The following is a 15,297-nucleotide window of genomic DNA, read 5'->3' on the forward strand; positions in this document are numbered from 1 at the left end:
ATGTCATTTCATTGCTTAAAAATTTCAGTGGCTGGCTCCCTTTTACCTTTTGGAAAAAATACATTTAAGGACCTCCACAGTTTGACAGCAACCTCTCTTTCAAGCTATAATTCACATTGCTCTTCTTCATGAACTCTTTATTCTGGCTTAAATATACTGATAATACTCACTAATTCTCTCAACTCCCTGCATTCACTTCAGCTAGTCTGAATGTCTGTAATCATTCCTCTAATGTTTACCTTTCAAAATACTTATCTGCCTTCAAAGCCCAATTTATGTACCATACTGTGAAGCTTTCCTGCTTCAAATCTACCTACTTCCCTCTTGTTAGAGCTTTCTCTTTCCTCAAATTGCCCATTTACTTATTTGCATATATGTTGTATACTTCTAATAAAACATAAGTTTTTTTGAGGGGAAGAAGTGTATTATTTTTGTCTTTGTGGTCCCAGTACCAAGGACAGTTCCTTGCGTATATAGTAGGCACTTTATATTTGTTAATTTGAACTTTGGTTGTAGGATAGAGGGCATGAAGAGAAAGAGAAAGAAATGTTTGGAAAGAAAGACTGATGCCAGATTTTAAAGGCATTAAATTCCATATTATAGAGTACACATTTTATCTGATATGCAACAAGAAATCATAAAGGTTTTGAGCAGAAAAATGACAGTTGGTAGTAAATTGCATGGAAACAGAATATTGAAGCCATGATATTGAATGAGATGATAAGAGAAGAAAAAAGGACCAAACTATCCATTGGAATTTTGATAAACAGTTGAAGGAAAGCAAAGGAGAATATAAGTTATGTGTGAAGACATCTTCCATTTTCATGCTAACTTGAGTATTTTAAGAGAAGGATTATGGTATGACAGTAGGAATACCCTGTTGGCAACTTTTTCTGACCCATTCTTCATAGCTTATATATTCATCACAGACAAGACAAGTACACTGTTATATATTTAAGCCATTACTGTTTTACATGTCTAGATTCCATTTTTTTCAAGTTATTAGTTTTGGATAATCTTTCATCTAAACATTTCCACTAAGAGAGGAAGAGAAGAAACCTTAACTGAAAATCTTAATGGATGGAATTAATTTTAAAAACATAATAGGGTAATCTAAGACAGAAAAATTTAAAAGCTTATTTTCACATTTCAGAAATAAAATATTTTACTGTATTATCTTTATAAACATTGAATAAGCAAGAAAATCTAGGGTGTATATATTAGAAATATAGTATTTGGAAAACCAGTCCAAACATGGCTCCTTTAAGCTACTTATAAACAGAAAATGAATCTGTTCTGAAATAAACTCTTTCAGAGTTAAATACAGTTTAAGAGAATGTTTACAAAAAGTGATCAATAATACAGTATTAGAAATTTTGTTCATTTCTCATTACATCTTTAGAAAGGTAGCAGGGGATATTATAAAGGAACACAAGACTCAGAACCAGAAGGCAGGAGTTCAAATCCCACTTCTAATTTGGATGTTATTAAAGTCATCTGACTCTCAGTTTTCTTATCTGTAAAATGAGGAAAATAAAGCAAATGGGAGGTAATTAGCATTAAATAAAATTATATACATAAAGCACCTTGTATTTTAAAGCATCATGTAAATATAAAAAAATAGCTTAAAATTTGCAAAACACTTTACAAATGTTATCTTATTTTAGCCTCCCAATAACCCTGGGAAGCAGGTGCTCTTTTTATCTCAATTCTATAGTTGAGAAAACTGAGGCAGATAAAAATTAACTTATTAGTCACAAACTAATGGATTCAAGATTAGATTTGAACTCAGGTTTTCCTGACTCCAGACCAAGTGTTCTGTACTGTACTGCTTAGCTAGCTCTAACACTTAAAAGCTTAATGATCTTGAGAAAGTAATAATTTCTCTGTGTAATGGTTTTCTCACTTGTTAAATTGCTTCCTCATTGGGCTTTGTTGAAGATCAGACATGATAATGGACATGAAATAACTTTGTAACTATAAAATACTTTGATTCTGAGTTAAAATTCAGGCTTTGGTACTTAATGTGTATCCCTGAACAAGACAATTGACTTCCATAAACCTCAATTTTCTCATCTGTAAAATAAAGGGAATGGACTCAAAGATTTCTGATATTTCCTGCCAGCTTGAGATCATGAATTTAAGTCTATATCAAACATAGGAAGGTATACCTTTGAGTAAACCCAACTTGTGAAAATATGAATTGTTAAAAACAAATTAATGTAATGATTACTCATTTTTCAAAACAAACAACATACCAAACATTTTTTAAATGGGTAGCGATTTTCTAAAACTTGGCTCAATTCACAAAAATTTAATTTATACACAAATCTTCAGAAACAAGTTTATTATATAAAGTTAGGTACTCCCCTTAACTCTTGGACTTGGTCAATAAATTCTCATTTTAATACATCATTATATCACCAAGAGGTTGCTGAGTAATTACCAAAATGCTAACTTTTTTTTTTTTAACCAAGATTTAGCAACATCTAAGTGACAGTCAGAAAGAGACATATCACTTAGTGATACAGAATGCAGACAACTATAAGTATTCCCATTCAATGGCAAATTATTCTTATTTCAACTCTTTGTTTTTTAATGAGTTAAGACGGTTCTTAATCAGGCCTTTTAAGAGAAAACTCAGGCATTAGTGATAATATTACTATAATAGGCTACCTTCCATTCCATGTATGGGGATATTAGGAACATAGGACATCATAGCTTGAACTTTTGAAAGTTTGCTAAAGCTTCTGCTTTAGCAAACCTCTAAGGAGTAGAACAAAAAGCCTTTGGCTTAATTTAAAAACATAAAGACACGGAACAAAATTGAAGTCTGGGGACCTGCAGAGTATTCAATTAACAAAGAAAAATTCAGAGAAAAGTGGACTAGATTCAAATATCTTCTGAGTCAAGTTCTCCATGTTTGTATTAAATACAACATTTTGACCTTTTAAAAAGCAAAATCACCATTTTTCTATTCTAGGATTGGGGCTAAACCAAACAATATTTTACTGCTTATATTAGAGCTTATGTTAACATAAACAGTAGTGTCATTGTGAAGTTATAGAAAGGTAAATGGGTCTATTCCAACTTGATGGATATAAATTGAATCAAAATCTTTAATACATACTGGGAAGAAAGAAACAAGGATTGACTTGAAAGTAGTAAAACTGGCATGATATCGCAAACTTACCAAGGGAGAGTGGGATAGAGAACTGGAGAGGAGAGAAGCAGATTCATATTTAGAATGCTACTGAGGTTGCTAAGACACAAATGCTCAAAATATTATTATTTTAAGAATATTCTTTTGGGATGATTAAAAGGGAGGTCTTTAGAAATAACACAGAGCTTAAAAAGGCACTGTCTCAGCTTAATTTCCACCAGCATTTATTAAGCATCTATTATATATAAAGAACTGATGATACAGAATTCTATAATCAAGCCAAAGCTTCCAAAGAGTTAACAGTCTACTGGGGATTGGGGTGGGAGCAGAGGGAAGAACGGAAAAGGATATATATGTGCATAAACATCTAAGATAAGGAGATGTGATTGTCAAAGAGAAAAGGGGGGGGGAATGTGTCCATCAATTATCACTCATTTTTGTTCCTTGAAAAACCTCTATCTTTCTTCTTACATATATTTTAAATGATTTTTGTATCATTTTTTGTGTGCAATTTTACATGATAATATACTTTACATGGTTATATAGGGCCAGAAAGTATTGGATGCCTTTTAGGTGACTCAAAATTTTGATTCATTGGTAATTATTTATATGTATGTATGTATGTGTGTATGTATTTGTAATTTACAATTATATAACATCTCTGGACATGATAATTGTCTTCATGTACTGAATGGATATTAAGTGGGAAAGGGATTCAACTTATTTTGCTCTCTCTGGGGAGTAGAAAGAAGGAAAACTGGGTACAAATTGCAAAGAGGAAAATTTAAGCTTAATATGAAGAAAAATTCCTAATAATTAGAACTATCCAAAGTCACAATAAGCATTGCAGCATTGGATGTTTTCAAAGAAAGGTTAGATAAACACTTATTAAGTATGTGACATAAGAGATTTTTTTTTTTCAGGTCTTGACATTAAATGACTTTTGGAGATCCTTATAAATTTGAAATTCTGTGGACTTTGCTGTGAGTGTCATTAGTTAATTTACTTCTCTCCACCTCTATTTCATTAAAGATTCATTTTTCCACTTGTAGGATTATATTTAATTTTTCTGGAGAAGTTATTTCTGGAATTTTCTATCCTTTGAAATCATGTATTTATGCAGTGCTTTTTTTTCTTTGACCTCAAAGCTCTGGGTATTGGCTATAATGTTCCTGAGAGTATTTATATGGAATTCAAAAGATAACCACTGGATTCAGTCTATTCTACTTTACCATCTGGTTCTAAGACATGTAACTAGTTTTCTCTTTTTAAGATTTTAAAAAACTGATGTCTACGTATTGTTTTAGGATGTAACATTTTGTAGTCCAAAAATTCTTAATTTTTTTCTTCTTGATTTGCTTTCCAGGTCAGCTATTTTTATATGAGATACTTTAAATTTTCTTCTTTTTCCAGTATTTTGATTTTGTTTCAATATCTCCTATTATCTTGTGGAGTGACTGATTTCTGTTTGATTCACTCTAAGTTTTGTGGAAGTTTTTACTTCAGCAAGGTGTTGTATCTCTTGCACCAAGCTGTTAATTTCCTATCTGATTATTTCCTTTCATTGATTTAATTTCTTTTCCAAATTTATCCATTTCACTTTTTAAAAATTAATTTAAAATTCTGCTTTATGATCTTCAGGAATTGGTAGCTAAATTTGTGAGTAAGCTATTTTTTTGATACTTTAACTTGTAGATATTTTAAAGTCATTCTCTTTTTCTGAGTTTATGTCTTGAGAATCTTTCTCACTATAATAGCTCTTTTATGATAGAAATCCTTTCTGTTCATTCATTCTTTCAGTTTACTTCCTGACTTCTAACTTGACATTAGAGTCAAGCTTTGAACACTTCCAGAGAGAAGATCTGGATTGGTCTTGCTGCTACTTTCTTGTAGTTTTGAATGTGGTGTTATTTTAGACGATCAGGGCAGCACAAGATGGGGACCTGTAAGCTTTTAATATCTGAAAAGTAGTCTGATCCAGGGAAATTTCTGCTTACTGCCCCCAACCCTTGGTCTGAGCTCTGCAAGTTCCTTTCTTGGCTTTGGAACAGAGTAAAGTAAATTATTAGACTCAGCCACCTAGGAAGCTCTGCAGGTTCAGCATGACATAACAGCTTGCTGTGCCCTTGCTGGGATTCCTGCTCCTGACTTTTCCTTTGCAGATTTCAGTTTTGCATAGATGCTAGAATTGAGATCTTGCACTCTCCCTGGGATCTGAGCTACACTGTTTTCCTTGCTTCAGAACTTGTTCTTCTCTGGATATGGAAGGGACTGCAGTCATTCCCTAATCCAGGATGCTACTCCCCTGGACACAGGTCCCTTCCATGGTTCATTTTGAATCTATTACCTACTATTGGACAGTATGCAATAGATCTACCAAATAGCACCTGTTCTTCTTTCTGTGCCCTAGTATGGTAAGCCTATCCCAATTGTCTACAGGCCTTTCTAACTCACTATGCCCACTTGGGCTAGAAAAGTAACCTTTGAGGACTTTTTTCTTGAATTTTCTCAAGAAGATTTAGTCTGGTATGTTATCTAGATGAGGTTGAAGGAGGTTTTGGGTGGAGGTAGAGAGGAAAGACCATTGTGTTGTTTCCTATCCTCTTACCATCCAGAGTTTTCCTCCAAATCCTGTAAAAATCTTTACATGTGTATGAGAAAGTCCTTGATGTAATAGAGGATTTTAAAACTTTTTTTAACTACTGAGTTACAAGGTTTTCCAAAAGTGAATGTTAAAAACTTGATATGTATTTGGAAAAATAAAATACTATTAAAATAAAAATAAAAAGATCAATCTAATAATCTAAACAGGAAAGAATCAAATGGATGGATAATGCCTACTTTTAGAAATACTTGCATTAAGACAGCTAGTCCAGTGATTTAACCTATCAATACTTATAGTGAGGAAAAGAAATACAGATGGACAAAGAGTTAGGCCAAAAATTAAGTAAGAAAAAAGAGTAATCTGGTTTGCATTGGGGAAACTTCACAATGTTTTTTTTTCTTTTTTTTTCCACAATGTTTTTAATGAAACTAAGCTGTTTCCTCAGTGCAAAGATCTATCTTTTTGATACAAATATTCCTCCTAGCTACATAGTAGTTATGAATATTAGAATACCATAAGCCATAAATCCCAAGGAATTAAAATTACAGGTAATTTAATAGACAAGGGAGAGCTATATGGTAGGTGCAAGTCAGCTACTATCTAATGACCACCTTCACTTCAGAAATAATATAAGGGATCATCAAGAAAATATACATTTGATAAAGGAGGTAAGAGGAAGGTTCTCAGCACATTTAGTAGATCTTCTAAAAGGATCTATGGGAGAACATGGACCAGAATCACACAAGATAAGAAGGTCTAAGATTAAATCTGTATCAATGAAGGGATAACCACATTAAGGGGTACAAAGATCCATTAAAATTGAAGATATCCTCTAATAGATGGGCATGAATGATAAGCTACTTGGTGCTCCAGTGACCACAAAGCCTGATTTTTGAGCAGAATTAGAGCCAGAATTAGAACCTGAAATTTTATTTTTGACAGTATAATCCTAAAATGGAAATTATTCCTTTACCCCTCAATTTGGAGGCTTCACTTAATTTAGATTTTGTCCCTAACATCCCTAATTAACAACAATAGTGACAAAAGAATAAGGATTTAAGGATTTAAAGATAGGCAAATGACTCAGAATAAATAAATGTCTTATCACTTATGGAAGGAATTACATTTTATAATAATTTTTCAACAGACAGACCACTCAGTTAAGTGAAAAACTTCATAATACATCAGATAGTTTGTATAGACTGAATCCTATTAAACAATACATTAAAGTTTTAAGAATTCAATTGAATTCAAATGTTTGTTAAATAAAAATGATAATGGTGTTGAACATTTCCAGAAGTCACAATTAAGACACTCATATTCTAATAAAGAAAAGAAAATTAAAACATGAAAGATAATTCATACATATAAAAGATAATTTCTTTATTTATTGACAATTTTGGTCCTAAGAAAAGATGAAACCCTAGATCTAAGTTGAAGAAGATCTCAGTAATCAATGCAGTACAAATTCCTCATTTTACAGAAGAGGAAACAAGGCTCAGAGTGGTCAAGATTATACAAGTAGCAAATGTCAGAGATAGGATCTGAAAGTCCAGATCTAATGTTCTTTCCACTGTACCTATAATTGTTTATGCTTCTTTATGTTATCTGCAAGTCAAGTCTATTTCTGGCAACATGACATATTATCTGTATACTTTTCATAAATTAAGGACATTTTCTATAATTCAAATGTAAATCAAATAAAAATATAGTCTAAAACTTATTTTTCAAGATTTAATTAACTTTATAAATTATTTTCTCGTGAATATATACATATACATCAGACACCTAAAGTAGGAGAATTAGTGAAAGTTAGAATAGATCTTGCCAATTCTTCTTTCTATTAAAAAAAATCATAAAATTGATTTAAAAAAAAACAATAAGATATACTACCCTGAAGGACACCTAGCAACTGAATTCAAATTCATATCTCAAACATTTTAAATAAAATGTTGGTTTAAAATACTTCATATTTTAATATTTAACTGTACCTCTTAGTGTAAGTCTATAAAAGTGGAAAAGTCTGTAGCTTCATTCTGGTTCAGCAGCAAATGGGTATATTATTCCTGGTAATCAAATTCTACTTGAATACTCAAGGGAACAATTTTAAAAAGCAAGATGAAAGAGTTATATAGAAACAAGTTGGTCATTAAACATGAATTTCCCCAAACTTCCTCAGTTTTCATTCACCCCTGAGACATGGGGCATAAAAGGTCTTACCTTCACATTTTTGTGTTACTTCATTAAATCTGTGTCCAGCAGGGCACTTGCACTCAAATGATCCAACAGTGTTAATGCAATTTCCTCCTTGACAGAGCCCAGGGATGGCTTGGCATTCATCCACATCTGTCATATAAAAGAAAAAGAGACAGAGACAGAGAGATAGCAAAACAGGGAGACAGAGGGAATGGAGAGACAGAAGAAGAGATAAGGAGAGGAGAAAAGAGGGGAAGGGTGAGGGAGAAAGAGGAGGAGGAGGAGAGAGAAGAAGATGAAGAAGAAGAAAAAAGAAAGAAAAGAAGAAGGAGGAAGAGGAGGAGGAGGAGGAGAAAAAAAGATGAAGACAGGGATACATAGGGAATACAAAGACAGAAGAGATGAGAAAAGGAAAGGAGAAGAGGGAAGGGGGGTAAGGGAGAGGCAGGAGAAAGACAGAGACAGATAGAGAATTACTCCATTTAATTCATCTCTAAAAAAGTAAATTTAACAATCTATCCAGTAATATTAAATAAATTTACCTTGAAGTTTGATTTACATTATGGTCCTAAACTATGAAAAGACAAACTTTTAAAAAAAATATTACGTTATAGTTGCCAGTCTTCTAAAAGAAGACACATGCTTTCTTATTTTTCCCATGATTCAATTTCAGCCTCCATCTGGATGAACTTTGAAGTTTTGTTGTTGAGGATGACGGCAAAGCACAAAGATGCAATAAAGACAGACATCTATTTGACAACAATGTGCCCATAAGGCAAGATCTTTATAAGTATGCATTCATTCTTCCCTTCACCTTAAAAAAGTATAAAACCCTAATCTAAAATTAGGGTTTTCTAAACCCTAGAAACTACTTTATTTCACTTTGAGTAATTTTTTAATAAAAAGATTTCAAAAACCAATGTATAGACCAGCTTTTTTGTCTTACTATATGAAGAAAAAAAATAAATTTACCTTTGCAAATTTTCTAATCATGTTAACAAAAGGTTTGCTTGAAACAATAAATGAGGGGCAGCTAGGTAACACAGTAGATAGAGCCCCAGACCTGAAGTCAGGAAGACCTGAGTTCAAATCTGGCCTCAAACACTTAACACTTCCTAGCTGTGTGACCCTGGGCAAGTCACTTAATCCCAATTGCCTCAACAAAAACAAAACAAAACAAAACAAAAAACAATAAATGAGGGGGAAAGGATACCAAAATTCAAACTATTTATTTTGGTATAACTTGCCACATATGTTTTACAACTTGATATACTAAAGAAATATTTTCAAAACATTGTGTGCTGTTCCACAAATAAAAATTATATGTGAAAATATAATTAGGATCATATTTTACTTGATTATTTCACTTTTGCCCAAAGTCCAGAACTTTCCATTAACCTGATATGAACATTTTTATAAAAAGTATTCAAATCTAAGAGATTACTTTTTAATTTATTGAAAACTTATTTATAAATAAATTTTCCCACTTCTTTCATCATCTAGCATACTATCTGTCATGTTTTTGAATAACCAGGAATTCATATTTAGCTTGATTCACTTCTGAGCATACATCTCTTTGATCAAAGTATACAGGGCAGAATGAGCTCCTCTCTTGTAGTACTCTTCTCAAGAATCAAAAAAGTAAATGGCTGTCCTGCAAGCAATGACCTCCAAAGATTCTTGCTGGATACTTTTGATGGCTACTCTTAAAACAACATATTTTTTAATGTCATCGAAGTTTCTTGCTACAAAACTGGTTTTGTAAATAGAAATGCTTTACTTGACAGAATGGCCACCCCTCTCTCCAATGAACAAATTACCACACATTTATTAAGTGCCCATGCCTACCATGTGTTGGGTATAGGCTACACACTGCATATACAAACATAAAAGTGAAAACAATCCTTTGCCATGAGGAATTTACAATCTAGCTGAGGGAGGCAACATGTACCTATGCCCGTTCTCTAACCTTTAGATTGGAGAACTGAGTTCAACATCAGCCAACTATAAAGTGACAAAACTCCTCAGTTCAGCTCCTCTTTATGGAATTTCATATGGTTCTATTTTCTGAGGACCCCAAAGTAATAGATATGTGGTACCCAGGGCACCTGAAAATTAGGTCACAGGATTTGTATATCCCAGGAAGGGAGAGTGGACCCAAATCTGAAGAAATGCTCCCATCTGCCCTTAAAAAGAGAGAGAGAATGGCAGAATCACTGAAATATGTAAACACTTAATAAATGCTTGTTGATTGATTAACCAGGTTCTCCATCTGGCAAAGCAGATACAGAAAATGATCACCCAGTCCCTAGAGTCTTGTATTATTTTTAAGCAGAAACATAACTCTCTCAATTCCACAGCCTTTTTTCATTCCCCATAAACTGATTTTTATCCTAGATACTCAAGAGTGGAGGCAGAACGTATGTTTTTGAGAGGAAGTGGAAAAAGCCAACAGGTGGTAAAGGCTGTTGGAGGAAACAGTAGGAGGTGTGAAATGAATAGCAAAATTCCTCAATATTAGCCCCCTCTTCCCTTTTTTCATCCTCCACATCCTCAATTTGTTAAGATGGGCCACACGCTAACCTCTGGAGATCACTCTCCACTGGGAAGATTAGCATTGAAAAATCCATTTTACTAACACTTGTCAAGTTATATATATATTTTAAAAGTCCCACAATGATCACTTCAAAAACCCCAAGGGACTGAGAGGCCTCACAAATGTTTTTGACCCCCCTAAACATATTCCTCTGCTTATTGGGGTACGAAGAAAAGAGTTAATCCACAGTGTAACAGATGCTAGCCAAGAGCAGACAGAGCACATGGGTGTGCACCAGGAATACTATTTGGCCAGTGAAACAGGGACACCCACGGAAATATGTATTTGAAGCCAAGTTCTATTTTGTTGCATACTATCTTTAAAAAAATCAAAACTTAGCATAAAAATTTATTATCCAAAGTTGCACAAAATATTCACCTCATGTGGGCATAATCTAAATTTACCAAAAATACAGCAACTTGTTTGAATACAGTGAAGATGTCTAAAGAAACTTGCATTCCCCTTCCCCCAATCTTATAAAGAGAATCCTGGGAGTTTCAGTCTCCACTGGTTTAGTACATAGTTGCCCCTGTTAACTTTCTCCTGTTTCCTGCCAGACATCCAGACAATAAAAGAATCTGTACAGCTGGAAGACCTAGAATAAAAGCCAAAAGCAGTTGCAAAGGCTTCGATGGAGAAGCATGCTCAGAAGAAAGTAACATCTGGGGAGATTTAATATTCTGTAACAAATACACATTTATTTTTATGTTGTATAAAATGTATTAACAAGGCACTTTAAGTGGCACTGAGTCTAATTTTCTTCAGGTAAGAACAGTATAACTAAAGAGACAAGGGGATACCTACAGATTTAACCAACTTAAAAAATGATTAAGAAAAACAAATCACAGGTTCACAGATCTTATGTTGCTACCAAGCATTCCTCTAAATATAAAGTTGCACTGTCTCTGGAGTCAGAAGTATACTGAAGCACCTCTGTCAGATCAAAAGAAGGAGCTGCTAGTAGGGAAAAATCCATGAAGATTTTGGCTGTTCTAAGATGAGCCAACTTACCAATACATTTACTTTGAATATCATGCACTTGGAAAATAATGAAGCATTAATGCAACCAACAATTTCCTCACATCCTTTACATACACATAGGGAAGCAGCTATACAAAGCAAGAGAACTCAATCACCTCAATCCATTAATTAATCAATTATTAGCTCATTAATAATATTAAGAAGAAACTAACCCCAGACTTACCTTGACAAGCTCCTGTTCGGATGTTTGGGATGAAGCCTCTGCGGCAGGGGTGAGGTTGGGCTGGGCACATCTCACAGGGATGGCCCCAAGCTCTTCCTACTGTGGCACAGCAAAGGGTCTTTGTACAGACAATCCCGCTGAGCTGTCCCTGGCACATCTGGTTGCTGACTAGTGTGAAACATGGACCAGTTCTGTAATCTGAAAAGACAAGAGGGGAAACTCCTTGAGGGCAGAAATAGCCAAATACCTTTATGAATAGGTACAATAACAATAGAAGACAGTTATTCTAGGGATAGCAGTGACCAGATGTTTATCTCCAGTGACTATAGAATAAGGAAGACAGAATAAGGAAATGAGTATAAATTCAACAGGAAAGATTTAGGTTAACTAAACCAAATAATTTCCTGATATTATGGAGTCATTCACAGTTCTTTCCTGTGGAAACCACTGAAAAAAGGAACAATAGTAGCAAGTTTGATATATAATGAGGTCAGGAATTTCTAGAAACAAAGCCTCATACTATCCTATTCTGAAAGATATTAAATAGTTATTATGAATGCCGAATAAAGAGATAAAGTCATGCTGGCCTGTGGATGACAGAACAATCCCATAAATAAAAAAAAAAGGGCTGGTCTGGGAGTCCTGGAAATCAGCTAAACCAAATCATCCCTAAAAGAAAAAACTAATAGCATCTTCAACTGCTGTAAGAAGTTCCTATTCTAAGACCAAGGAAATGAGAATTCTACTGATCTCTCTTCTGTTCAGACTACATCTGGTGTATTATGTTCATTTCTGGGCACCATGATTTAGGAAAAATGGAGTCAGACAAGTTGGAAAATGCCCAGAGGAGAGGAACCATGAAAGGAAAAGACTCCTTTATAGCTATCTTCAAGGAACTGAAGAGTGTGGAATAGCAATTAGTCTCATTCTGTTTGACCCCAAAGGGCAGAATCAGAAACAATAGGTGGAAGTTGAAAATTTAGGTTTGGTGGGGGAAAAAATACCATTTTAATGATTAGCATTATGAAAAAATGAAATGTTGGGCCTTGAGAGGAAAAAAACATCTCCCTGGAGATTTTCAAAAAGAGGCTGGATGACCAATGATTGGTTTTGTTGTAATAGGTATTTTTTCTTTGAATTTTGAAATTCCAGTGAGTAGAACCAAGAGAACATTGTACACAGTGACAACAAAATTAGGCAATGATCAATTCTGAGGGGCATGGCTCTTTTCAACAATGGAGTGATTCAGGCCAATTCCAATAGACTTGAGAGAGAGAGAGCCAGCTTATACCCAGAAAAACGACTGTAAGGACTGAATATGGATCACATCATAGTATTTTCATCTTTTCTATTGCTTGTCTGCTTTTTGTTTTCTTTCTCACTTTTTCCCTTTTTGATCTGATTTTTCTTGTGCAGCATGGTAATTGTGGAAGTATGTGCAGAAGAACTGCACATGTTTAAATATATTGGATTACTTGCTGTCTAGGGAAGGGGGTAGGGGAAAGGAAGGGAAAAAATTTGGAACACAAGGTTTTGCAAGGGTGAATGCTGAAAATTATTTTTGCATATATTTTGAAAATAAAAAGCTATGATTTTAAAAAATTGGAAATTCCAAATTTCCCCATTTTTGACAAAGACATTGCCACTCTTCATCACTGAGGTTTCTATCCTTGATGCAATCCTCATTCCTCAATCTCCCTCATCCTACAAATCTAAGCAGTTGGAAAATCTTACCATTTCTAACTCTACATCGTCACTGGCATCTTATTTCTTCTGTGTCAAATCACAGCAACTACCTTAATTCAGATCATTTTCATATTTCACCAAGATTATTACAATATCCTCCTAACTGGTCCTATACACTTCTGCCAAAATGATTTTCCTACCTTACCTACCCCATCTTAGTTAATGGGGAGCATAACAGGCCCAAGGTAAAATGGATCTTGGGAGAATGAATGCTTGTCAGGGTAGTCAGAAGAAATAATACCAAGCTGATCAGAGAATTACCCAGCAACGCACAAAAGATTAAAAAAAAAAAAAAAAAGCCAGACAGTAACAACCCCATGTCATTTTAGTAACCAACTCTTCCCTGGAGAACATAACAGCTTTTAATCCTCATTGTAAGCCTCTTCCCCATTGCCCCAGAATGACTAATACATTCCAGTCAGGAGAAAAAGCTGTGTCAGCCAGGATAGTTCAAATTTCCAGAATAATATTTGTAAATAAATCACCACTATTACTACAATCTAACATAATCCCTATTGAACAATGTCAATTTATGTGAATATATGTTCATATATTAATAAAATTTAAATGTTTTTTTCTTTTAGCAAGAAAATATAAAGACAATTATAGTTTATAATCTCTTTTTTTGTGTTAAAAATAGTCTTCACACTTAAAAAAAAACAAAAAAAATACTATTTGTAACCTGTACCTCCAAATGTTGGACTGTTTTGAAATATGACTGCTCTTAACATCGAATTGTATGCCATAAGAGATATTTGACAAAAGCCCCTTTTAAGATTATAATCTAGCTATTTCTGATGAGGTTAGGGGAGTTAAATGATGAAGTTAGTGGCAGGTTTGGGGTTCTGGAAACCAAATGAAGGGGTTTGGCTCCCCTCAATCCCCTTAGGATTCGGCACAGGGTAGAGAGTTGTGGGAACCTCCTTCTGGTGGCGCAGAGGTCCTTTGTAATGGAATTTATGAACCTGAAAAGCTAGAATGGTAAAAGAAGTTTATTATTGACACTGGGAAGTCAGCCTTTGCTATGCATGAATAGAAAGACTGAATTCCTTGGTGGCAAGGGAAAATTTCTAATGGAGGAGTCCTGCCAGGGAGATAGAGAATTTCTAGTAGAGAAATCCCGACAGAGAGGTATAAAGTCTTATTAGGGAAATAGGTGAAAAAAATAGAGGGTAATGCTGAAAGTGAATATCATTTAAGTGGCCAGAGAGTTGCTGCTATGCCGGGGAGAGAAGTTCCTTGGCATGTTAGGTCCTCTGCAAGGACTGAGTTTAAAATTGTCATTTTTATAAGGAAATCTGAGACAGAAATTTCAAAAGAATGAGATTCCCTCGATGCTGTCACTGCCCCCAGGTCTAGATGAGACCACTTACTAGGAATGGTTTTGAGCCAACAATAGAGGTCAATAGAAATCTAGATCTCCAGCTAAATGAGATTATTTCAACTAGTCCCACCCATTTTATCTTGATTCCCTGGGGTGGGTCTGGAAGAGTCAGGGTTCAAGGAGAATCTCTCAAGGAGCTTCTCAAGTGCTCCCATCCTCATTTCTAAGGTCTTTTGATATACATATATAGCTCCAATACATGTATACATATAAATGCCATTATGAATTTTCATTCAAAAGATTTTCTTATGAGAAATTTTTTGGGGGGAGGGCAAGGCAATCAGAATTAAGTGACTTATCCAGAGTCACGCTGCTAGTCAGTGTCACATATCTGAGGCTGGATTTGAACTCAGGTTCCCCGGACTCCAGGGCCAGAGCTCTATCCCACTGAATAATCTAGCTG

The 15,297-nt window shown here is 34.4% G+C and overlaps 1 protein-coding gene across 2 annotated transcripts in view; it reads right to left on the reverse strand.

Annotated features, from left to right (window-relative positions):
• FBN1 (fibrillin 1) overlaps positions 1 to 15,297 on the reverse strand; it is a 268,419-nt gene that overhangs the window by 133,316 nt on the left and 119,806 nt on the right. For both annotated transcript variants that reach the window (XM_031955152.1, XM_031955151.1), the window contains exons 6-7: positions 11,765 to 11,962; positions 7,989 to 8,114 (exon numbers count right to left, since the gene is read on the reverse strand). In XM_031955152.1, the coding sequence (XP_031811012.1) occupies positions 7,989 to 8,114; positions 11,765 to 11,962 (324 nt within the window). The remainder of the gene's footprint in view (positions 1 to 7,988; positions 8,115 to 11,764; positions 11,963 to 15,297) is intronic.

Source organism: Sarcophilus harrisii, chromosome 2, assembly GCF_902635505.1.
Source record: "Sarcophilus harrisii chromosome 2, mSarHar1.11, whole genome shotgun sequence".
NCBI lineage: Eukaryota > Metazoa > Chordata > Mammalia > Dasyuromorphia > Dasyuridae > Sarcophilus > Sarcophilus harrisii.